Source organism: Natator depressus, chromosome 24 (genome assembly GCF_965152275.1).
Source record: "Natator depressus isolate rNatDep1 chromosome 24, rNatDep2.hap1, whole genome shotgun sequence".
NCBI classification, from domain to species: domain Eukaryota; kingdom Metazoa; phylum Chordata; order Testudines; family Cheloniidae; genus Natator; species Natator depressus.
In genome coordinates, this window is record NC_134257.1 from 10,994,517 (window position 1) to 11,020,682 (window position 26,166).

Here is a 26,166-nt window from a genome sequence, read left to right on the forward strand (position 1 = left end):
AAATTCTGATGTCCCATCAATCTGTGCACCCCCATGACTTCAGCAGGGAGTTCTGGGGCTGACCCCCTAACCTTTCCCCCTTAAAAGGCCCCCCTCACTGCCCTCCCCCCAACTCTAAGCAAGGAGAGCCACGGTAGAGCCTCCCTTGCTCAGAAAGGCGTATGTGCTTGGGGCAATCCTCCATATTTCCAGTGCTTTCCCTGGGCCCCAAGTGACATGAATCCAACCCCCCCAGGCAGGGAGGCAATCGGCTTGTTTTGTGGTTGGCACATCCCCCTTTTCCATGCTCAGCCCAGGGCATGGCCCAGCCCTAGCCAGGAAGGCAGGGCAGCCATCTTGCTGGCACAAGCCACACCGAGCTTTTGTAACAAATGGGGCCACACGGGAATTGCTCTGGGGCCTGACCTCCCTGCAGTAGCTGACAGCGGAGGCTGGAAAGCAGGAGCCGACCTGCCCGACAGTGAAGCCTTGTGCCCTGGTGTCGGTATACGGTACCTGGGGCTGGGCGCAGCACTCGCATCCTTCCGGGCACCGGTCCTTGCCGAGTATGTGCGTTGGTACTCCCGGCTCTCGTGCCTGTATCCCTGGGGGGCACGACCATCTGGGGTGGGATCTGAAGGATGATCTTGGTGCCCGGAGGCAAGGTTGCCGGGTTCAGTAGGATCAGACCGTTACTTATCACTCCTGTGACTGGGTCTGAGGGAGGGATGGTCAAGGGGACTGAGACAGGGGCCACGGCCATTGATGTGGTTGAGCTGTGGGGACTGAGACAGAGGCCAGGGCCTGAGACTGAGGTTGAGCTGTGGGGCCTCACTGCTACTTGGGCTGGGGGCCTGGCTGGGATGGAGCTTGGGGGCCTGGCGGCTATTGGGGCTGCGGGCCTGGCTGGGGCAGAGCCTCGGGGCCCAGTCGCTAGTGGGGCTGGGGGCCCAGCTTGGGGACAACCTGGGGGCCCAGTCGCTAGTGGGGCCAGGGCTGTGGGCCTGGTTAGGGCGGAGCCTGGGGGCCTAGCCGCTAGTGGGGCTGAGGGTCTGGCCGGGGCAGAGCCTGGGGGGCCAGCTGGGGCAGGGCTTGGGGACCTGGCTGCTAGTGGGGCTGGGGGCCTCGCCAGGGTGGATCCTGCTGTCGACACAGAGTCCGGGACCCTGACCATGAGTGACGCTGTCCCTGGACTCCTGGTGTTGTTTTGTGCCGGCCGGGAGGCCTGGGCCTGGGCCTGGGCCTGGGCCTGGGCCCGGCAGAAGTGCCCTCCCGTGTACTGCACCCCACAGCGCGCGCAGGTCTGCGGCCCCCTGTGCAAGCTCTTGTGGAAGAGCAGCTTGAACTCGAGGGTGAAGACAGCGCCGCATTCGTCACACACAAAGGCCTTGTGGCGACGCTGGTGCAGGCGCAGCAGCATGGGGCTGGCGAAGCTCTTGTCGCAGTCCTCGCAGCGCAGCAAGGGCTTGGGGGCCAGGGTCTGGGGCTGCCCCACGTGGCTGCGGATGTGCGCCAGCAGCTCTGCCTGCGACACAAAGCTGCGCTTGCAGTCCATGCAGGGGAAGGGCCGGATGCCCTCGTGGCGCCGCAGGTGCTCCTGCAGATCGGGGGCCGAGGCGAAGACCTTGGGGCACCTGGAGCAGCTGAAGGGGCGTTCCCGGCCCCCGCTGTGCACGCGCTGGTGCTTGGTCAGGTTGGAGGAGTCAGTGAAGGACTTGCCACAGGCATGGCATGAGTACAGCGCCTCCCGCGTGTGGATCCGCAGGTGCTTCCGCATGTTGCTGCTGTTGGCGAACTTCTGGCCGCAGGTGGGGCACGGGTAGACACGCGGAGCCGTCCCTCCCTGGGGACCCCGCTTCCTCTGCCGCTGCGGAGGGGGCTCAGCATCTTCCTCCTCCCCCTCTGCTGAGCTCTCCTCCGTGGAGCCACCAGGGGAGTCTCCCTCCTCCTCCTCTGCTGAACGCTCCTCTGCAGGGCCCCTGGGTCTCAGGGAATAGCCCCCCTGGCTGTCCGGGACATCCTCCGAGGACTGGGCAGGGGAGGAGGGCGAGGAAGGTGGCACTGCTGGGCTGCCGGCCTGGCCCTTTACATCATCTGCAGAGAGAAGCACATGGTGAAATGCCCATCCTGGTGAGGCTGCATCTGGTGGAGCAGCTTACCTGGCGTCTCAGCCTCCCCCACCTCTTATGCTCTTGGCCCAGTTCAGCCATTCACCCAATTGCTCTTCAGCCCCACACCACTAACCCACGGCTGCCCTCCAGACCCTGCTCTCAGCGCCTCGGAGGGGAGCTCAGAACGCAGCCAAGCCCAGAGCTGGTCGCTGGTGGATCAGTTAAACACAGGCCTCAACCCCAACAAATGCCGACAAGGGCATCCTGAGCACTTGCGGGGACGGAACGAGGGCACTGTTCCCATGCCCCTGCGTTACCACCACCCCACTCCTGCCCAGGTGGCCCAGCACAGCGCTCAGGCGCCCAGTGGGGATGGAGGACAACGCCTGAAGCCCCATAGCCAGACACTGCTGCTCCCCCAGACAGCCCGGAGCGTGGCTTTGCCCGAGATTGCACATGGGTCACAGAGGAACTGCTACTGAGGCCCTGTCTGAGTCTCCATCCTCCTCCAGCTGGGAGGTTCTCAGATGGTGACACCTGGAGCAGAGCCCCCCGCCCAGGGAAGATACGGGTGATCTCAGGACAAGGGTCTACACATGAGATGGGGTCTCAGCCACAGACCTAAACAATCAGACTGACCACTTGGTGCTTGAATCCCACCAGAGACAGCCAGACAGGAAAGGACCCATGAACTCTCCCCCGACTTTGGGAACTGAACCGATCTCCGTGCAGTTGACTCCCCGCAGAACACATTTCTTCACTGGCCCCCTCTCCCTCGTTCTCCCACACGCTTCCTCACTCTGTTCACACTTACCACCCCCTTGTATGCCTCCTCCTGTTGGGGGTGGGTGGTGGGCAGGGAGCGCTCGCCTGGATCCCTGAGCCGGGCGCTGGGTACGGCCTGCTGGGCCCATGCCCTCCCCACTTCCCCAGCATACAGCATACATACTCGCCCTGTGCTGCCTCCTGACACATCGAGCTGTGGGCTCAGCATCAGGAAGCACAGCCCCCAGGTGGATCCACCCCCAGCTCCCAAGTCCCTCCCCTCAGGGGTCCCTTCCCCTTCCCCACAGCTGTGGGTCTCACACTCCTCTCCAAGGGGAGCTGGATTGGAGAGAACCAGCACTGCACATGTGCAGCCTCACTCAGCAGGGGCAGCCCCGGGCTGGCCAGGTGTGGGAGTCCTCGCCACCAACCCCCACTGGTCACAGGGGTGGCAGGAGCCTAACCCCAGCTCTGCAGTAAGCCCCTTCCTGGCTCTGCCCAGAGAACAGCCTGGGATGCCCTGGCATTGGCCATGCAGCTCAGGACCCCGTTCTGTGCCAGTACTCAGCCACAGTCCAGGCTCCACGCATGAGCACTCGTCTACATGGGAAAGCAATACCGGTATAAGCCAGGTGTAAAGTGCAATGTAAAGTGACAGCTGCACCGGCGCTCCCATATGGATCCCCCCTCCTGGTGAATGCTGCACCGGCGCCCCATATGGATCCCCCTTCCTGGGGGATGCTGCATGAGCGCACCATATGCCCTCTCCCCACCCCCGGTGAATGCTGAACCAGCGTGCCATATGTCCCCCACCATTAACACTCATGCTGGGATAAGGGGGAGCGTTCAGCTTATGTCGCTTTGGAAGGAGTTTAGCTAAAGCCCTCCAAAGTCACTTTTATCCTGGAGCCAGAGGGGCCACAAGGGGGTTTGCACCAGTCTAACTGCACTCATTTAAGCACAGCGGGGAAGCTTTTCCACACGGACATGCCCTGAGGGAGCCCTGGGCTCCTTCAAGTGTGTGCTCCAGGGAGCTCCGGCCACCTGGCAGATGAGATAAATCCTGCTCAATCCCATGGCAGTCTGGGGCCTCCCTGTCAGGGCTGGGAAGGGAACAAACAGAGACCCAGGCAAGTAACAGACTCTAGCTCCCTGACACTCTACAGCCTTGGGAGCAGATTCCTTCAGTACAGGCCTCACTTTGAGCCTGGGAGGAATCCTGATGACCTCTGGGACTGACCATGTGCTTCGTTGCCTTGCTGAACTGGGGTCTTGCTGGCTGGCTGTCTAGGCTTTTCCCCTAGTGCTTCCCATACGGTCACAGCCTGGAAGCAAGAATATCTGTACCAGCTATGAAAACACAACTAGACACCTGAGCTTGTGGCATCAGCATTCGCTAATTCTGAGCGAGCAGCTGCATGTGAACTCACTGCATGGGCACCATAGCATCTGTTAGCGGAAAAGAGCTCTCCCCTTGGAGATCTGCCCTTGGCTATGGGAAGAAGACAGTTATCTTTTCCGTAACTGGTGTTCTTCGAGATGTGTTGCTCATGTCTATTCCACAATAGGTGTGCGTGCTCGCCATGTGCCCTGGTGCCGTAAGTTTTTCCCCAAGCAGTACTCATAGGGGGGAGCACCCCCCCCCCCCCCGTGACCCCTGGAGCAGCGCCTGCCTGGCGTGGTATAAGGGGGGGCTGTGCTTCCCCCACCCTCAGTTCCTTCTTGCCAGACAACTCTGACAGAGGGGAAGGAAGATGGGATGTGGAATAGACATGAGCAACACATCTTGAAGAACATCATAGAATATCAGGGTTGCAAGGGACCTCAGGAGGTCATCTAGTCCAACCCCCTGCTTGAAGCAGGACCAATCCCCAATTTTTGCCCCAGATCCCTAAATGGCCCCCTCAAGGATTGAACTCACAACCCTGGGTTTAGCAGGCCAATGCTCAAACCACTGAGCTATCCCTCCCCCCAAGAAAAGGTAACTGTTTTTTCTTCAAGTGATTGCTCTTGTGTATTTCACAGTAGGTGATTCCAAGCTGTATCTGTTGGAGGTGGGTAGGAGTTCACAAGTTCTCGGGATGGAGTACCGCCCTGCGGAACCCGGCATCATCCCTGGCCTGGGAGACGATTGCATAGTGTGAGGTGAATGTGTGAACCGAAGACCACGTGCCGGCCCTACAAATATCCTGGATGGGGACGTGGGCCATGAAGGCAGCTGATAACGCCTATGTCCAAGTCAAGTCTGCCCTCACAACGGGCAGTGGGAGAACCCCTGCCAGCTCATAACAGGAACGGATGCACAAAGTGATCCGCTTAGAAAGCCGCTGTGTGGAAATCGGCTGACTCTTCGCCTGCTCAGCCAAGGTGATGAACAGTTGTGAAGACTTTCTGAATAGCTTGGTCCGCTCGAGGTAGAAAGCCAGAGCTCATCTCACGTCCAGCGTGTGGAGATGGCGTTCCTCACTAGTCACGTGAGGCTCGGGGCATAGGACTGGCAGAAAAATGTCCTGACCCATGTGGTAGGCAGAGACCACCTTCGGGAGGAACGCGGGGAGCTGGACCTTGACCTTATGAAAAACCGTATACGGCGGTTCGGGCCCTGAGCTCCGAGACCTGCCTGGCCGACGAGATAGCTACCAGGAAGGCCACCTTCCACGAGAGCTGAGACCAGGAACACATGGCCAGTGGTTCAAACGGGGCCCCTGTGAGACGAGCCAGCACCAGGTTTAGGTCCCACTGTGGAACCAGGGGCTTGGAATATGGGTAGAGACGGTCCAAACCCTTAAGGAACCGGCCGGTCATACCATGGGAAAACACCATGTGCCCTTGCACCGGGGGATGAAAGGCTGATATGGCCGCCAAGTGTACCCTGACTGACGAGGGCGCCAGTCCCTGGGCCCTCAGGTGCAGGAGGTAATCAAGGATAAGCTGGATCGGGGCGGCCGTCGGGGAAACACCCTGGCCTGCCGCCCACCTCGAAAACCGAGACCACTTCACCACATAGGAGCGGCGAGTGGAGGGCTGTCTACTTTCGAGGAAGACGCGCTGAACCCGTTCCGAGCATGTCCTTTCCTCGCCACTGAGCAGCCACACAGTGAGGTGAAGCGTTGCTAGGTTGGGATGGAGGTGGCCGCCCTGGTCCTGGTCCTGAAAGAGCAGATCCGGGTGGAGTGGCAACTGCCATGGCGGAGCTACCACCAGCCTTGAGCGGGTCCCATACCAATGCTGCCGGGGCAACGAGGAGGACCCTGGCTTTGTCCGTCTTTATTTGCTCCAGGACCTTGCTGATCAGAGGGAACGGGGCGAAGGCGTAGAGGAGCTGGCCTCACCAGGACAGGGTAATGGCATCGGAGATAGTGCCCCTCCCTAGTCCCCCCCGGAGCAGAGCCAGGGGCATTGTCCGTTCTGCCGGGTCGCAAATAGGTCCACCTGGGGCGTACCCCACCTTCAGAAGAGCTGGTGAGCCAATTCCGGGTGTAGAAACCACTTGTGCGGAGAGGAAAAATCCCTGCTCAAGTGATCAGCCCTCACATTCCTTGCCTGTTGATATAGAACATCAAGGCCATGTTGTCCGTGAGGACCCTGACTACCTTGCCCTCCAGGTGCGAGCGGAAGGCCATACATGCCAGTCGCACCGCCCTGAGTTCCTTGAAGTTTATATGAAGGGGTAGGTTTTGTAGAGACCACAGGCCTTGGGTCTGAAAGTTCCCCACATGGGCCCCCCAACCCAGGTCCGACGCGTCGGACACCAGCTCCAAAGATGGGGCCCTGACTCTGAACGGAACCCCTTGGAGCATGTTGGTTGGGACTGACCACCACCGCAGGGAGGTGATCACAGAGTTCGGCACGGTGAGGACTTTGTCCATTCTGTCTGTGGCCTCGGAGAACCGCGAGGCCAGCCAGAGCTGGAGGGGCCTCATTCTGACTCTGGCGTGACGGACCACATATGTGCACGCAGACATGTAACCCAGCAGTTGCAGGCAAGCCCTGGCTGTCGTCACTGGGAACCTTGTGACTGAGTTGATGAGCCCTTTCAGGGTCTCGAAACTGTCTGGTGGGAGAGAGGCCCTGGCTGATGTCGTGTCCAGTAGCGCCCCAATAAACTCTATGCATTGGACCGGGACTAACGTGGACTTGGTGCTGTTTATCAGCAGGCCCAGGGCAGTACATGTGGACAGGAGGAGCGCCACATGATCCCTCACCAGCGACCGGGAGATGCCTTTGACTAGCCAGTCGTCCAGATATGGGAATATTTGGACCCCCTGGTGTCTGAGGTAGGCCGCTCCCACTGCCATACACTTTGTAAAGACCCTGGGGGCAGTGGACAGACCAAACGGTAGGACCGTGAATTGGTAGCAACTCTGTCCCACCATGAAACGGAGGAAGCGTCTGTGCTCCTCAAATATGTGGATGTGGAAGTACGCGTCCTGTAGATCGAGGGCAGCGTACCAGTCCCCGTGATCCAGGGAGGGGATGATGGAGGCCAGGGAAACCATGCGGAACTAGAGTTTCACCATGTAGTGGTTCAGGCCTCGCAGGTCCATGATGGGCCTGAGCCCCCCTTTGGCCTTCGGGATAAGGAAATACCGGGAGTAATACCCCTTGCCCAGGAACTCCTTGGGCACCGCCTCTATAGCTCCTACGTCCAGGAGCCGCCCCACCTCCTGCAGAGCCTCACGCCATCTCCTCAGCCTGGAGGTGGAGGCTCGCTGCCACCCTTTTTAGGAGGTCTTGGTGAGCCCTGTAGTCCTCCTGAGGGATGGAGGGAGGCGGGGCCGCAATCAGCTCCTCTGGGCAGGACGAAGCCAATGAAGTGCTTTGGGTGTTGTCCGGCACCAGAGGATCCACCACCTGGTCGGACTCCGGGCATGGTACCGAGGACACAGATCCCACCGACCTTTTTCTGGCTGTCTAAAAATGGACGCTGACAGTGCTTCCGAGGCCCCGGCCACCGAGTGAGCCCCCGCCGGGGGCTGTGCCTGAGGCCACAGTGCCCACTGGGCCAGCCACGACGCTTGGTGCCATTGTGCTTGCTGAGGCACTGGCGGGGCCGGCTGGCTAGCTTGGCGTGTAGACAGGCGGCTGCGAGGGGAGGCCGGGCTGGCGAATGATCCGCTGCTGCCTCTGGACCAGGAGAATTGGCGGTGCCAGGACCTACGTTGGCCACAGGACCGTGATCTCAACGCGGAGGAGCAGCATTGACGGTAGTAGCTGCTCTGTGAACGGCCTTGATGGGTGGACCCGCGTTAGCGAGACGCTGGCGATTGACGCCCAGGACTACAGTGCCTTGGCGGGGACTTGGAACGGGAGTCCGAGCAGAAATGACATTGACGATCGTGCCGTGACCGACTGTGGTATCTCCTGCGAGACGAGGACCATTGGCAACGTCCCCCATGGTCCTGTCGATATTCGCTTTGTGAAAACGAGCAGTGCCGGGAGTCCCAGTCAGACGGCACCCATCCGGACAGTCTGGCCGGCGTTGAGGGCAATCCACGTGGACCGAGCCCTGAACGGTCACTGGGCAGTAAGGGGTGTTGGGAACGTTCCCTTGACAGAGACCGGTACCGGGCCAGTGGCGACTGCAGTGATCCCAGCAACGGCTTGCCCCTGGAGTGTGGGGCCAACATCAGTGGAACTCCATGCACCGGCATGGACATGACGTCCCTGGCTGCCTGGAGGGCTTCGGGTGTAGATGGCATCCAGACATCTGGAGAGGCCTGCTCCGAAGGGGCTGGGCTACTCAGCTCAGCGTGAGTCGGAGACCTAAAGCCCGATGGGGCCTACCCGACATGGGCCTACCCTCTGTCCCAGACTTCCCTCGGTGCCGTTGCGAAGAGGGAGTCTTTCCGGTCCTCTTGGCGTGTCCCGTGGACAGGGAGAGGTGCTGACTGCATGATGGTACAGGACACTGTGGTGCCGGGTACCGATTCGGAGCAGTGTGCCAGGGTCGGGACCAGCGCGGACTCCATCAGGATGGCCCGGAGCCTAACGTCCCTTTCTTTTTTGGTCCGGGGCTTGAAAGACTTGCAGATCTTGCACCTTTCTCCCAAGCAGCGCAGACAATCTGCAAGCGGGTCACTCCTCAGCATACAGCGCCTACAAGAGCCACATGACTTAAAGCCTGGGGCACGGGGCATGCCCCGGCCCGGGCTCAATGACTAACTAAACTAACTGAATTAGCTAGCTAACTACCTACAGGTACTACTGAACAAACGAAGAGTTCTGGGGACGAGCTGCAGCAAATCATAGAATATCAGGGTTGGAAGGGAACTCAGGAGGTCATCTAGTCCAACCCCCTGCTCAACGCCAATCCACAACTAAATCATCCCAGCCAGGGCTTTGTCAAGCATGACCGTAAAAACTTCTAATGAAGGAGATTCCACCACCTCCCTAAGTAACCCATTCCAGTGTTTCACCACCCTGCTAGTGACAAAGTTTTTCCTAATATCCAACCTAAACCTCCCCCACTGCAACTTGAGACCATTACTCCTCGTTCTGTCATCTGCTACCACTGAGAACGGTCTAGATTCATCCTCTTTGGAACCCCCTTTCAGGTAGTTGAAAGCAGCTATCAAATCCCCCCTCATTCTTCTCTTCCGCAGACTAAACAATCCCAGTTCCCTCAGCCTCTCCTCATAAGTCATGTGTTCCAGTCCCCTAATCATTTTTGTTGCCCTTCGCTGGACTCTCTCCAATTTTTCCACATCCTTCTTGTAGTGTGGGGCCCAAAACTGGACACAGTACTCCAGATGAGGCCTCACCAATGTCGAATAGAGGGAAACGATCACGTCCCTCGATCTGCTGGCAATGCCCCTACTTATACATCCCAAAATGCCATTGGCCTTCTTGGCAACAAGGGCACACTGTTGACTCATATCCAGCTTCTCGTCCACTATAACCCCTAGGTCCTTTTCTGCAGAACTGCTGCTGAGCCATTCGGTCCCGAGTTTGTAGCGGTGCATGGGATTCTTCCTTGTTGAAGCTCCTTGTTGTCCTTGTTGAAGCTCATCATATTTCTTTTGGCCCAATCCTCTAATTTGTCTAGGGCCCTCTGTATCCTATCCCTACCCTCCAGCGTATCTACCTCTCCTCCCAGTTTAGTGTCATCTGCAAACTTGCTGAGGGTGCAATCCACACCATCCTCCAGATCGTTAATGAAGATATTGAACAAAACCGGCTGCAGGACCGACCCTTGGGGCACGCCACTTGATACCAGCTGCCAACTAGACATGGAGCCATTGATCACTACCCGTTGAGCCCAACAACCTAGCCAGCTTTCTATCCACCTTATAGTCCATTCATCCAGTCCATACTTCTTTAACTTGCTGGCAAGAATACTGTGGGAGACCGTGTCAAAAGCTTTGCTAAAGTCAAGGAACAACACGTCCACTGCTTTCCCCTCATCTACAGAGCCAGTTATCTCGTCATAGAAGGCAATTAGGTTAGTCAGGCATGACTTGCCCTTGGTGAATCCATGCTGACTGTTCCTGATCACTTTCCTCTCCTCTAAGTGCTTCAGAATTGATTCCTTGAGGACCTGCTCCATGATTTTTCCAGGGTCTGAGGTGAGGCTGACTGGCCTCTAGCTCCCAGGATCCTCCTTCTTCCCTGGAGCTCAGCAGTTCCAACGCCCCTTCACTGGCGGCAAGAAGGAACTGAGGGTGGGGGGAGCGCAGCCCCCTTTATACCGCGCTGGGCAGGCGCCGCGTGGGGGGGGCACTCTCCCCTAAGGGTATTGCTAGGGGAAAAACTTCCGGCACCGGTGCATGTGGCGAGCATGTACACCTATTGTGGAATACACATGAGCAATCACTCGAAGAAGAACTGGAGGTCACAGTCACTGGGGTAATGCAGGAGAGAAGAATGGCACTATGGACAGGTTTGTCCAGTGCCTGCGTAAAGGGGCAGGGGCCACAATACCAAGCTCATCATCATCATCTGGGCCGAGGCCTATGGATACAACACACGATTCCTACTCTCCAGTGACTAGGCCAGACCCTCCCTGACCCTGTCCCCTGGGCCATCATTCACAGCAGCACAAAGCAGGAGAAACACGACCAGCTCCGAAAGGCAGCATTATACGCTCACGGACATAATGGACCCAGAGGGCCCCTGGGTTTCTTAAACACGTTTCACATATTCGTGATGGGACCTCTGCTGAGCCAACTAGCCCATGCGTGGCACAGGGACCCCAGGAGCACAGGGCTGTGACAGCTGCTCACACCAGACTAAAAAAGCCAAACTTGACAGCAGAGTAGCCCAGCAGTTCTCAGATGCCCGGCTACCCGCTGAGCAGGATTGCAGCAACCAGACACTTTCCAGCCAGACGCAGCTCACAAGGGAGCAATCTCGTAACAACGGATGCCATTGACAAAGCTATTTCCTTCAACACAGGCCTCATGCAGGCCGAGCAACATGCAAGGTAGCACACAGCCCAGCAAGGCAAATCACCCAGGAGAGAAACGCCACTGAATGGTCTGTGTAAATGCAGTGAGAACCACACAGGAAGCCAACAGATGATGGTACAGTGTGTGCCAGAGAAGTTTGCCATTTGAATGCACTGGAGTGCAGAGGCTGTCAACACTCTCATCAATTCATCCCCAGCATGCGGGAAGTTGATGGGTATCATTTTCTAGTACCATGTTCAATGGCACCATTTTCAGGTCCCTATGCAAGTTCCAGATGAGTGGGGACGTGCATTCGCCCAGGCTCACTCTAGATCAGATTGATCGGGTGGAGGTTTCCTGCCTGGTTCCTAGCTTCCAGGCAGAATTTGCAGGAGTGCTCAGCACTTGTCTAACCTGGCTCCCGCTGAAAGCTGGGGGCTCTGGGAAATCCCAGGCTGGGAGCACAATGCACGCTGGGCAGTCACCACAGCTGCGCATCCAACTGCATGCCAAGAGCCAGGCAGAGGCATAAACAGAAGTTTACAGGCACGACCGTGGCAACTGCCTGCCTGATTCTGGCATCTGCATGTGTAGCGCAGAGGCACGGTTCTGGCGTATGTTGCTGGAAATCAAGCCCTCTTGCTACATTCTGCTCAGTGGCTCTACTCCAGAGGAGCTGATGCTGGGGCCAGCACAGCCTCGCTGCTACAGGGGGCTTTTTCTTTAACACTTAATGGCTATTTTTTAAAAGCCTATGACAACAACTTCCCAAAACCCAGCCCAGCTCCACAGCTGCCTCCGTGGCCGATGCCATTTCCTGTTCAAAGAATCCTAATTCAAGGGGCTCGGAGGCTTCCCCAGCAGTCAGCAGGGCTCCGAAATAATGGGCTCATCTGACACCGAGAATCGGCAGCGCCAACTAGCCCCAAAGGTTCCAAAAATCACAAGAGCAAGAAACAACAAAGCCACGAGGACTCTGGAGAGATGCTTAGTTCTCCACCGGCCCCGGGCAGAGCACGCGCGCACCACAGCACAGCCTATTGCTGCTGCTGTAACAACCTAAAACGCCCTGGGCTTTATGGGTCCGGATGCTACAGGGATTTGGATTCCTGATCCCCAGTTCCCGCTGGCTCAGTGGCCTGGTGTCCAGCCACGCACAAGAGAAAGCACCCCAACAACTCGCTCCTTGGCTGACAGGCTCCCAGAGTGGCCAAATGACCCTCTCTGTCCTAGTGCCAGAAGCTGGGGGAGCTGCAGATGAGACAGCTCTTGTACCCTCAACAGCCAGTTTATTGGGTGGGTCACAGGAAGCCAGTGTTAGATGGACAGGGAGCTGTTTTGCACCTGGGGAGGGGCATGCAGGGGCATGAGGGCGAAGGTCTGGAGCAGGATCTCCGCAGAGGGGAGTGGAGGCTGCAGCCCAGAGGGGCCTGTGGAGGCCATGGCGGGGTGGGGAGAGGGAAAGGAATGTTTGGGGGTTCTGCGGAGACCGGGATGAGGCGCAGAGAATAGGACGTGATGACCAGAGACAGTTTATGCTGAACACTAGGGAGTTCTTTCCCACGACAAGGTCTATGGGGCTGGGAATCTTCTCCCAGCTATGGGGAGGGAGCCCCATCGCCTGGGTCATGGCTCAGTCACCGGCTCCAGAGCAGCACTGCTCAGATGGATTACCAGGCCTTTTCCATCGGCAGCCACGGTTAGTGCCATTCGTGCTGAGCTCGGGAAAGCTCCCAGCGCCCCATGGCACCAACCCCGCAGACAATCTGGCACGTACACCCAAGCGACACCTGCGAGACTGAAAGCATCCACCCTCCAGAGCCATCTGCATGTTAAACGCCACAGGGCGCATGCTGCTGCCCGCGTTATCCCGACGGACGGCGGGGCAGAGCTGCCTCTGCAGCTGGAGCTCCCAAGTCCCCTCCCATTGGGCAGCGAGCTCCACACTTACCCAGCGGCGAATAAATGCTGCATCTGGCACGTGACACAAGGCTGGGCTTGGCCCTTGGCGGTCGCTCAGAAGCTAGCGAGCTGAGTGGTTAGCGAAATGTCAGGGTCTCCTGCGAGCAGGGCTGGGCAAGGGTTCCCTGAGACACAGGGCAGAGCTGCTCTGTATGATCCCCAAAGGCTGCTGTGCCCAACTCCCCTAACCTCAGGATCCCAGGCTCAAGGGGCTGCAGCAACTGCAGAGCACGGAGAGTGCCAGGCAGAGCACCACAGCCCCCAGATCACTCGGCTTCCCGCCTGCACCTCCCCTGCTGAGCCCCCTCCTCTCGCCCAGGCCCTTCAAGATCTGTGCACAACAGGCCACTGCTCTCCCCACCCCCTCGTAGGAAGGTGTTGCCTCAGGCCCCAACAGGGATCCCCGTATGCATGTGCCAGCTGCAGAGCCCCAGCAGGGAGCTGGGTATGACCTGTACCTCCCTGGGTCTTCGCCCAGCCATCTCCCTCTACGAGGGACCCCCAGGTGCCCAGCTGCACTCAGGGCCCTTCTCACAGAGCTGGGCAGCACCGTGATGGCAGCAGATCAGACCAGGTCATCCCTCCTCCTGCCTTGCTTGTGCTGGCATGGCAGGAGCCCAACGGCCCCTTCTGAGCTGTGCCAGGTGGGCTGAGCAGGACTCAGGTCACCCCAGTGACATCCTCTCCCCCATCACCTGCTTCCAGAGCCTTGCTCTCCACCCTGTCTGCATCGTAGGCAGGGTCCTCCCGGATGAACTCGTCGTCCAGGTCCAAGGGGTCACCCCGGCACCATTTACCTGTGCAGAAAGCACACTGGGTGGGAATCTGGGGGTGTCTCATCAGGGCAGGAGCTCAGAGCGACACCTGGCCCTGCCAAAGCCACCGGGCAGGGAGATGCAGGGGAAAGGGCAAGCCACGCCCAGGTGGGTCTCTGGGATTAGGGGCACATCTCTGGTGCTTTCAGTGCCTGGCTCCTCTCCCCAACCCTGGCCTGGGACCCACCTTCACTCTGCTGGGCTCTGTGCGAGTAGGCAAGGATAGGAAGTGGCATGTTGGCCTCAGAGCTACTATACAGTCCTGAGGCAGACCAAAGTTGGGGGAGCACTGGGCCGAGAGAGGGACTGGGGCTAGGCAAGGGGAGAGGTAGGAGCCTTGGGGGTGTCTGAACAAAGCAGACATTCCCTGTTGTGCTAGGAGGTCCAGGGCTGGGGGAACTGGCTACTGGAGAGGGACTGGGCCAAGCAGCATCTAAACCCAGACTGGACAGAGCCCTGGGGACGGTCTGTAGGGAACCATCCTGCTGCGGCTGCAGGTGATCTGACAGGGATCACCCAGCTCTAAGTTCCCTGGGCTGGGGAGCTGGCGAGCCCACAGGGGTATGGGCACCATGCGCCAAGGGCACCTACTCTTCAGCAGCACGGAAGAGGCCATGTCCTCCAACTCCTCATCCTCGGGCCTGAGCTCCCACTGCTGGATCAGCTCGTTGATCTCCGCATCCAGCTGCTGGGCCTGCTCGTCGAGGCTGCTGGTGCCACCCTGGAGCTCCAGAGCCTCCCGGAGAGATGGTTCCTGGGCCACGCTGGAGGCCTGGCGCGGAGCTGCGGGAAGGAGGGGGTTAGAAGGAGATGGTCAGTGTGTTGCTTTGCTCAGCCCTATATGGGTCTGCCTTTTACCTCCCCATCACTGGCTCTGGGTAGGAGGGGACACCGCTCCCCTCTGGCTGCTGGATTTTGGCACTCCCCCTGTAATAAAGGGAGAGGCAGGGAGCTTCTGGGGTAAAATCTCCCCACGCATGGCCTGGGCCCCAGCTCGACCCCACGGCAAGGGTGCGAGCAGTGCGCAAGGCCTTGTTCAGCCACCTGTACTGGGCAGGGCGGATCCCAGCCGGTGCCCCATGTTGGGAGCTTCATGCTCAGCGTGCGCATTGGGATCTCTCGGGGGGTGGCCATTGCCCTGTACCCCCTAGCATGAGGTCACGTCTGACGATGCAGAGGAAAAGCGAAGCCTGAGCTACCACAAGGCCGGGCAAAGCAGCAGACAGAGCCCCGGGAAATTCCCTTCTTTAAAGAAAGAAAACTGGTCCATTTAACAGGGCAGGCTGGGGTTTGCAGAGCCCCACAGAACTCATCACATCCCCCATGCCTGTCAGCACCGCATGTAGTGACACAGGGCAGCTTGGGAAGTCTCCATTCTTGAGTTTTGCAGGGGAAGGGGGTTCTCACGGCCCCCCTCTGCCCCATGCTAGCAGGAAAGCAGGCCCCCTTCCCCTCACAATTTGTTATAGTGGAGCCATTTTCCCTCTGGCATTCAACTACAACAAAACCCCTCCACATCTCCTTCAAACTGAAATCCCTCAGGGCTGAGAGCCCCCCCACACCCAGGGGTACCCCAGGTCAGCCACAACCAGAGGGTCACCCAAAGAACACACGAGGCAGCAAAGGCAGCGTGGTCTGGTGGATCAGGGACCTCAGGTCTAATCCTGGGGACAGCTCAGCCCTCTGTCCCGTCTGGGGGCGGGGGGGGAGGAGGAGAACCTCAGGGCCAGTGTCCCTATGGGGAGCAGAGCCCCAAGCATAGCCTGTGGATTCTAAGGCCAGAGAGGTACATTGTAACCACCTAGTGCAGGGGTTCTCACAATGAAGTGTCTGGTGGCCGCTCTGACAATTTTTCCTAAAATATTTAATTTTAGGAAAAACAAATAAATATGCGCATACTCACGTCCAAATTATTATTTATTTATTTATGTAGGAGTTTACTTTTATTGTTGAGTCTGCAAAAAAAACAAAGTAATGCGCAGTTGTCTCTATTCTTTACTAGACCCAAACAGACCAGAAACACAAATAAGGTGCTTTGCATGTTTTGATTTTTTTGGTTGATTTTATTTTTGTAAAAACAACGAGGAGTCCTTGCGGCACCTTAGAGACTAACAGATTTATTTGGGCATAAGCTTTCATAGCTAAAACCCACTTCATCAGATGCATGGAGCGGAAAATACAGGAGCAGGTATACATACATGAAAAGATGGGAGTTGCCTTACCAAGTGTGAGGTCAGTCTAATGAGACAATTCAATTAAACAGCAGGATACCAAGGGAGGAAAAATAACTTTTGAAGTGGTAATGAGAGTGGACTATTTCAAACAGTTGACAAGAAGGTGGGAGTAACAGCAGGGGGAAATTAGGTGTAGGTTTTGTAATGACCCAACCACTCCAAGTCTTTACTCAGGCCTAATGTGATGGTGTCCAGTTTTCAAATTAATTCCAGTTCTGGAGTTTCACATTGGAGTCTGTTTTTGAAGTTTTTTTGTTGAAGAATTGCCACTTTTAAGTCTGTTATTGAGTGACCAGGGAGATTGTAGACGTGCTAGCTAGTAAATCTGCTACTGTGAAAAGTGATATTTGTTAATATCACTTTTCACAGTGGACTTACCCAGCCCTGGCAAGCTGAGGGACAAATTAAGTCCTACACAGGGAGGTGGGAAGGTGTCGGGGAGGACCAGGGGCAATGGGGGGTGAGCCCAGGGCTGGAGCCTGAAGCCCTGCGGCTGGAGGCTGAAGTCCGCCGCCATATGCCAGAGCCTGCTGCCCATCACCACAGGGCCGAAGCCCAAGCTCCACCACCCCTGGGAAGGTGGGGACTCACACTGGCCGCCTGCTCCTACAGTGTTTGTGGCTCCAGAAGGGGGCAAGGACCAACCCCTGCAGGTGGCCCTGGGGAGGGGCAGCTGCTTTGCCCCTCCCCCCATCACCACCCAGCAGGCTGTGGCCACAAGAAAAGCCCCTGGTGGCTGCATGTGGTCATGGTGGCTGCATTTGAGAAACACTGACCTAGTCTGATGTCCTGTGTCACAGGCCAGAGAATCTCACCAGGCAATTCCTGTGGCAGGCCCAGCAGCTGTGTTTGAGCCAGAGCATGTGTTTTAAGAGCCCCCCAATCTCAATGTAAAGACTCCAAGTGTTGGGGAACGCACCCCCCCCCCAGGTAAACTGTTCCAGTGGTCAACAGTCTGCACCTTATTTCTAGTCTGAATTTAGCTAGCTTCAGCTTCCAGCCGCTGCATCTTATTCTGCCTTTAAGAGCCCCTCAGGCAGAGAAGTACCCACATAGGTTCTTGAAAACCACCATTAAGTCACCTCTTAACTTTCTCTTCGATAAACTAAATGGATCAAGTTTCATTTGTCTCTCAGACAGGTTTTCCAATCCTTGAATTGTTCCTATAGTGCTTTCCTCAACCCTTTCTAATTTGTTAGCATTCTTGTGGCTGTGTGGACACCAGAACGAAACCCAGCAACCAGTAATGGCCCCCACTAACCTATAACCTATACAGAGGCGATGGCATCTCTCTACTCCCACCCGCTAGCTCCCTTACACACCTGAGGATTGCGTTTACCCTGAGCTAGAGCATCGCCCTGCGAGCTCACATTCAGTCAGACTCCTTCTGCCATGACCCCTCAGTCCTTTCCAGTGTCCCACATTCCAGGACACAGTTCCCCATTTTATACATGACCCACACTCTGCAGGGCCTTGCATATGGCAGCGTTAAAACACGAGCACCCTGTCCCCTTGCCAACTGGCCCAGATTGCTCTGTGGAACGGACATGTCATTATCCACAATGAATCAGTGGACAGGTGGCAGCCACAAATTTTCCCAGCTAAGATTTGATGCTTTCTTCCAGCTTGTTGTTCAAGCTCCTGAACAGCACTGTCCCCGTACCAATCCCTGAAGGACCCTATTAGAAGAGATCTCACTGGAGGATGATTCCCCGTTAATTTTGAGAGCGATCCTTAACCAGTTTTTAATCCATTTAATATGTGCGACATTGTTCGCACTGTTCAAAAATCAACGGGGCCCTGATCTCAGCTGAGGCCTCTCGGCATACCAGAATACATAGAGCAGACTTTCCAGCTCCTGGAGCATTTCCCTCCCATTACCACGTTAACAGCAGCTTTTGCTCCCCCCAACTTCAATGAGATCAGGATTGGGTCCTTAAATCCCTAACTGCAAGACCGTTTAATCCCCTTTGATCTGACAGTGCATTACTTTTCACAGCCAAAAGGTTCTGGCTTGATAAGGTTTAAGAAAATTAACTAGCTGCCCTTTGTTACTGTGCTAAAATTGGCCGCGGGGCTTGCACTGAGCAGGTAAGAGCAGCCTGCATGGCAACTCCGATCCTAAGGCTCCGGGGACGCAGAAGGCTGCATGTGCGGATACGAATGCAAGATCAGGGCCTAAGGATGACAAGACCTTCCCCTGAACCAGCAGCTTTGTTACAGCCTAGGGAAAAATTCCACTTTCAGCTCCACCAGTGTCCATGGAGCTGAACCCGTGTATGGGAGAGTGGAATGTGATGCTACTGTAGGGCCATTATTTTCAGAAGGGCTCAGCACACGGAGCACCGAACCCTTTTGAAACTCTGGCCATAAGCATGGTGCAATGGGAGCTGCCGAGCCCTTCAGCAAACCCAGCCCCACGTGTCATTTAGAGGAGGAACCGAGCTGAGCTCTCTCCTGATGCCTGCAGCTGATCCACATGGAGGCCCAGTGACACTGATGGGACTGAGTGAAGCTGCCCGATCGCACTGGGCTGCCTTGGCATCTAAAACAGTCCATTTAAACTATGAACAAAGCCCCAGTGTTCCTGCTCCATGAAAGGATGGCTCCAGATGCCTCAAACTTCCAGTATGTAGGTGGGCACTGTCCTGCCCCCTGTTGGCAACACCCGTGGCTCCTCCTGCTAATGAATCAGAGTCCGTTGCCAGGGCTGTAACAAACCGCAGGGTCCAGGGCTGGGGCACAACTGTTAGGAACAGTGAGTTTTAAAAAGGGGACACTGCTTTATTTTTAAGCACCCCTCCCTTGCTGCGACACTGCTGGGGGGCACTAAGGGCTCCATCCCGAACCCCTTGCTGAAGCCCTCAAGAGTGCAGGGTGCTTGTGGGGAGTTGCTGTGAATGTGTGGGGTGGGGGGAGAGGGTCCTTGGCTGGCAGCGAACACCAGGCCCAGCTGCTGTTGCATCACATTAGTTTTAAACATTGTGAGTGTTACATACAAGCTTTCCGTGTGCCCCCTTAACTCAGAGCCCTGTGGGATCGAGCCCTTCCGATCCAGCCCGGGCGCTCCACGTCAAAGTGCTAGAAGTGAGTTCTGCCCTGCTGCAATGGCGAAGGAAGCTGCAAGGGGTCTGGCTGCAACCAGCAGGGGGCGGACACACCTGCCTGCAGGTAAGGAATTAAAAAGCCAGGATACACCCCACACCCACCCACTGAGGTTTTCGCAAGCAGGGCCCTGTCTTTCAAACCAGCAAAGTCCTCTCCAGCTGCAGCAGCTCACTGCAGCCCCATACTCACTGGGCTCGGGTCCATGCAGCGCCGGACACACCACGCCAGTTCCTTGCACATAGTCTGAGAGGGGACAGCGCTCACCTAGGGCTGGGGTAGGAGCGTCACTACCTCCCATCTCATAGCGGGGTACCCTTGCTGCTGCCCTTACTGCTGCCTTCAGAGCTGGGCAGCTGGAGAGCGGCTGCTGCTGGCTGGGAGCCTAGCTCTGAAGGCAGAGCCACCGCCAGCAGCAGCGCAGAAGAAAGGATGGCACGGCGTGGTATTGCCATGCTTACTTCTGCGCTGCTGCCTGCAGAGCTGGACCTTCCGTCAGCAGCCATCGCTCTCTGGCCGCCCGGCTCGGAAGGCAGCAGTGCAGAAGTAAGGACGGTGTGGTACGGTATTGCCACCCGTACTTCTGAGCTGCTGCTGCCAGGGCGCTGCCTTCAGAGCTGGGTGCCCGGCCACCAGCCGCTGCTCTCTGGCCGCCCGGCTCGGAAGGCGGCAGTGCAGAAGGGCAGCAATACCACGACTCCTCCTGCAACTCCCTTCTGGGTCAGGACCCACCATGTGAGAAAGGCTGGTCTCCCCCGTGACATCTGATCTTCTGTGTACTTTTACCCTACACTATACCAATTTCGGGGGGGGGGGGGGGGGGGACCAGATTTCACAGTCCATGATGTGTTTTTCATGGCTGTGAATTTGGCAGGGCCCTACCCATGTGCAAACCAAGGCCTGAGAGATGGGACCGGGAGACACCCCTTTATGCCAGAAAAGAGCAGAGCCTTCCAATCACCCTCGCTCCCAGAAAGAGCAGTGGGAGGAGGGGCAGCAGCTCAGCCAGTTGCTGGATGGGACCTGGCCCCACACATCAGGGCAGGCTGGATTCCAGCACTGGGGCTCAACCCCATCTTTGCTCGTGTCCCCCCAGAGGGCAATAGGGTCAGAAGCCTGGTCCCCTCTGACAGCCCATTTCTGGACTATTCCCCCCATGGCTCCATACACACAGGGGTGGGGTCTCCCCTACCTCCCCCCCCAGACACCGCAGCCCCCCTGGACGGCCAGCGTGAAGGGCGGATGGGGCTGGATTGAGTAGGTACCGCTCAGCTCCCCTGCCCTACCTACCCAGGGCTGTTGCTGCCATGTAACGGGCGTGGCCAGGGAACCGCTTGCTGCTCCATCTGCTGGGGAGCCCAGCACAGCAACACCCCTGGCTGAGCCTGGGGGCAGCAGAGTCCCGTTGTATGTGTGAGACAAAACACGCTGGGGACAGGGCAAGGCCCCGGGGGGGGGGGGAGGGGTGCCCTGGCCCCCAGTATGGTGGAGAAGGAGCAAGGGCTTCAACACTCACCAGCGTCTTTCATCTCAGGCCTTTGTCCAGATGAGGACGTGGCAGGTGTTAACTCACACGAGTCACCTACAATGTTCCCTCTAATTTTTGACAGGCCGTGTGCGCAAAAAATTTCTTCTTTGCAATTTTTGTGCGCGCGGTGTTTCACCTTGTGCACGGGGTTTAGGATCTGAGGGCACGCACACACGCGCACAGCTTCGAGGGAGCAGTGGTCACCTAGCACCTTCCACGTCTTGATCTGGAAGAGGCCACTGATTCAGCCACAGCCCCAGGGGGGCAGGGAAAGATCACCACCCCCTTCCCCGACCTTTGGACAAACTTGATAAACTACGGCACAGAGAGGGGCAGTGACTCGCCCAAGGCCACACAGAGAGCCAGCAGCAGAGCTACAAATAAAACCCAGGAGTCCTGGCTCCCACACCCCACTCTGATCACAGCCCTGTCCCCATTTCAGGAGGGTCAGACCCTATTTTCCAAGCAACCCTTCCCCACTCTGCCCCTCTTACTTCAGGCTATTTTCACAGAGTTTAAAGGTGTGTCCTCTCCCTAAGGTCCTCCAGCTTCCCAGCTCCCTGCAGGGGAGCTCATGGGTCTTTTTAACGCAGTGGTGGGTGGCAAGAATGTCCCTCCCCCTGCTCTGTCCCAGTGAGATGTGTCTCTAAAGCACCTTCCCTTGGGATGTGCCCCAAAAGTATCTTCTCCCCATGAAGGACATGCACCATCTCAAATACCCCCTCACCCAAACACTAGGCTCTCCAACCTGATTCCCCGGCTGCCAGGCCAGCTCCTGCCTCCCAGGCCTTTCAAACCCTCGCACACCCCTCAGGAGGATTGTAATCCCATCCAGGAGTGCTCCTTGGCTTTCCAGCTGCCTGGGACAGAGAGGAAGGAAGCAGTTTGGACAGGAGCCACCAGAGACTTATCTCAGGAAGAGAAGCATGACCACTCCTGAACCCCCCACGGGCCAGCACCTCCCTCCCACTGGGAACTGCATTTCCCTTATCAGCTGCCATCACTTCCTCCTAGTGACAATGGGGGTGGGGGTGTCTGCTCAGCTTCACCTGCCTCACTGGCAGCTCTCTCCCCACTCCTTCCCCCCCAAACCCAGAGCCCCTGGGGAAGGGTTGAAATTCAGTATCCCTTTGGGTGGAGTGCCATTGTCCCTATGCTGGCTCACTCCCTGAGAGCCTGCAGGGATCCCATTGGCTCCAGCTAAGCAGGGTCAAGCCAGTTCAGGATTTAGAGGGGAAACTGAGGAACATCTTGTGCTGCATGTGGTCAGGCCCTAGCTAAGTCCATACCTAAAGCACGGTGTGGAGGTGAGACCTCTGCAAGGCCTCTAATCAAGCTGAAACACTGGACTGACCGTGCAGCACACGCTGCAAGGGACACGGTCACAGCATGGTTATAGCAAGGCTACAGCCTAGGCCTTCACCGGCGCTCTTGCGCCAATCCGCCAGCATGACGACTGGAGCAGGCGCTGTGCTGCTGTCAAGACATCAGAGCTAAATCCCGGGCACTTGTGCTCATTGAAGATCCCGGGGTACTTTTCATGAGAGTCAGGGGGCTGCCAGGGGTCAGTGGGGGAGGGGCGGGGTGGGGTGTGAAGGCAACAGGGCTGCACTGTGCTAGGACTCCCATGGGTGCTAGAGCAATGGCGGGCGAGTCACAGAAGTACTCAGGGGAAGCCTAGCTCTAAGGCCAGGCTATCCCCTGGCCCCAGGAGGAAGCCGAGCGAATGGAGCCGACAGCCTGGGGAGGAAGCAGTTCTGCTCGCAGAGGAGAGAAGAGAGACACGCAGCTAGACCTCAGCTAGGCCCAGGAAACCTGCTCCAAGGCGCGCACACCTGCTAGTGCTTTGGCTGCACTTGTTCTTTGTGGGGCTGCCTGGCAAGCTGCTGCAGCTCGACACTGAAGGGTGTTTAATTGCAGCACAGACACGCCCAGTGGCTGTCTACTGGGGCTATTAAACTACTACAGCCCAGCTGGCAGCGCTGTACGAGATTCACCAGCTGAGGCTCATGGGCCAAACAAACTTTTCTCCACTTCCCACGCTCGAGCCAGGGGTTGCAGCCCAAAGCAGATGAGGGCTTGGGGGTCTATTCCCAGATGTGCCACGGACCTGCTGCAAGCCCTGGGGCACGACCCCTCCCCCTCGGCCTCCATCTCCACCCTGCATCTCATCTTCAACCGTGAGCTAATCGGGGCAAGTGCTGTTTTCTTGTTTTAAGTACACACAGCATCTAGCAGAATGGGGCCCTGATCTCAGGTGGGGTCTCTGAGCTCTACAAATAAATAATAAACATCCCGCCATTGGGCTACTGCATGAGAACCTGAAGGCAGACACAGAGCAGAGACGAAAGGGAAACTGGCCAGTTTGGTTTAATTGTTGACACTGAGAAAAATGCAACAAAGAATTTGCACAGCAGGATCACTGATGGGTTAGTCCTGTAATAAACTCCCACCCTTTGAGTGCCTTGGGGTTCACTGGTACACAAGGAAGTGTTATTTTACGGGAACCCATCCCCATCCATGGGGGATCCCGTGGAGGAGGGGAAGTGTGTATTGATCACTTCTAACAGCAGTGATTCTCCTACCTGTGGGAGCAAGTGGGGGGCGGGCGGCTGTCCTGCTTCCCCGAGCCGACGAGACGCTCGCCTCAGCGATCGGTTTGGTGACAGGCTCTCGCTGAGCGCTCACAGGCAGCGGTACAACGGTAGGGAGTCCTGTGGGAAATTGAAACAGCAGCAGCTCTAAATCACATGCCTGCTCGTGAGGTATAACAGAGAATTTCACAGCGGCCCTGCCACCAGCATGGACTGAAAATTGATCAGAGTCACTTCGAAACAGACACAGCACACCATCCCATTGCAGACTCTGGGCCTGAGCCCCCCGGCTCTCAGGGAAGGGATAGCAGTCACCACAAACCAGTGGGTAGGACCCTCCTCATGTCACCACATCAGCAAAGATCAAACATCCAGACGTGAAACTCTGCAAATTACACTGAGCTCTGCAAATTACACGGAAAAGGTCACCTCTCCTTAGTGTGCCACGGCTACCACATTCTTTTTAAGTTGAGCTGTTGGCACAACCCATCTCGGAGCACTGTGCCAGCACGCTGTAAATCAGTTTGCTCCCCATGGGATTAGCAATGAATTAATGAGGGCAAGAACTGTCTCCGGCCTGTGTCTGTGCAAGTGCCTAGTGCAATGGAGTGCTGGTTTCCCAGGAGTGGCTCATTTCAGGTTGTTCTGTGCCAGGCCAGTTCAGCCCCACTCTGTGGTGTGTCAGTTCAGACCCACCATGTCAAGCCCTATGTTCAGTCAAATGGGTTGGCAGAAAAGTTTGTAAAAATAGCCATAAATAGTAAAGACACTGATTTAAAAATAAATATCCCCTCCCCCAGGGACATGTCTACACTGGCCCGTGTCAGCTGACTCAGGCTTGCAGGGCTGTGAACCTACAGTGTAGACATTTGGGCTCGGGCTGGAGTCTGAGCTCTGGGACCCTGTGGGTCGGGAGGGTCCCAGAGTCCAGACTGCAGCTTGAGTCTTAATCTCTACACTGCAATTTTACAGCCCCATAGCCTGAGCCCCACAAGCCCGAGTCATCTGACACAGGCCAGCTGTCGGTGTTTAATTGCAGTGTAGACACACCCACTGGCTTCTCTACCGACACTGTTAAAACTGCTATAGCACTGCTTACAGCACTGTACAAGCCTCACGGGCCAAAGGACAAAAGCCTTCGTGCCAACTCCTAGCAAATGACTTGAGCCAAAGACAGATCACCCTGAAGTAGTTGTTAAGTAAAGAGATACAAGCTGGAATCTGGAACCGGAGAAACAAGAGAGTGTCCAGCAATCTCAACTGCAAGTGGGAGAGGAGGTTAGATTTCAGGCGGCTGACAGGTACCTGATACAGCATCAAGACCACACAAGGCCTGAGGTCAGCCCTACAGGAGGGACACAGAAGGCATCTAAGCACAACCAGAGAGGGTACCAGCTCTGTTTCTGTGGGCCATCCCAATTGTTCCAGTAGCACAACCTGCCCCTCCAGTCACTGACAATGGCAATGCACCAGGAGCGGTCTGGGCTCCAGAGCAGAGCTGTTTGGGGAATACCACATTAGCAGAAAGGCACGGTGGTCCAGACACAGCAGCAGCATCACCAGCCCTAAGCACTGAAAAATTATCAGTTGGGTTTAAAACCCACAAGATATTAAAAAAACACGTACACATTTTGGGTTCTTTTTATTTGCCTTCTGGTTTCTAAGCCTAAAAGTTACACTGAGGTCGCATTTTCAAACTTTCCCCTGCAATCATAATGGCTAGAAACTTGCTTTTTATAGACAAACCAAAGCAGAGATTCTTACATGTTCATGTGACTCCAGGAGCAGGGGCTTAAAGACAGACACTAAATATAGTGACACTCATGATAAAGTCACACAAGTTAGCAATGCTGCAGTCCCTACTGACAGATGTTCAATAGCAGCAAAAATAATCCTCTCAGGACGGTACAAGAGCCAAGGACCAATGGATCCAGCTATGGAACGGCCTTCCTGAGCCATTAGCTGAGTCTAGACTCAGAGCAACTTTAGGGACACAGAGAACCTGGCCCTTGGACAAAGCCCGTTACTGGAGTGACATTCATAACCCTCCTGCCCCGCCCCCCCGAGAATAAAAACCAACAAATCCCACCATAAGACGAGCTTTTTACCCCAAAAGGGAGCAGAACCAAAGACTCCAAGGAATCCAGTTGCTAATGGATATTACATGGGAGGTGCCCACATGCTACATGGTGAGTGGCAGTACAAGCCCTGACATTGCCTGATCCTGACCTGCCTACCTACCTTCTCGATCCCCTTTGGGAGAGTTAGTAGCTGGCTGGACCCCTCTGCGTTTGGCTGAGGTTATGTTTTATTTGCATTTGATTTTCAAAGAAAAGGAAGATGCAAGAGGAAGCCCTGGAGTCAGTGACACCTGACCCCTCTCATGTGACAGAATCTTTGTAACCCTGACCTAGATCCCTTCATGAGCCACTTGACTGCTGGTGTTGGCGAGGCTTGGATTCAGGGTACTTCCATCCTGTTAGAATGGCACATCCTCTTTTATACAACGCTTGTGCAATACTTCCTTAGGCAATAGTTTAGGGCTATTTTTTCAAAAGTCTATTAGTCTCCCTCCCTAAGTAAGGAGGGCTTTCTGTTTAAGGGGGTAGGAAGATGGGGCTGTTGCACCCTTGGTTTCGCATTATTTATATATTTTATACTTTCCTGAGTCAGTTGTTACAGA

General features: G+C 56.4%; 1 protein-coding gene across 1 annotated transcript in view; it reads right to left on the bottom strand.

The window, feature by feature from the left end:
• Nucleotides 1-912: 912 nt before the first annotated feature.
• LOC141977495 (uncharacterized) overlaps nt 913-26,166 on the bottom strand; it is a 44,551-nt gene continuing 19,297 nt past the window's right edge. The window contains exons 4-8 of the mRNA XM_074939015.1: nt 23,475-23,603; nt 14,614-14,805; nt 13,903-14,004; nt 1,109-2,073; nt 913-960 (exon numbers count right to left, since the gene is read on the bottom strand). Coding sequence (XP_074795116.1) covers nt 913-960; nt 1,109-2,073; nt 13,903-14,004; nt 14,614-14,805; nt 23,475-23,603 — 1,436 coding nt within the window. The remainder of the gene's footprint in view (nt 961-1,108; nt 2,074-13,902; nt 14,005-14,613; nt 14,806-23,474; nt 23,604-26,166) is intronic.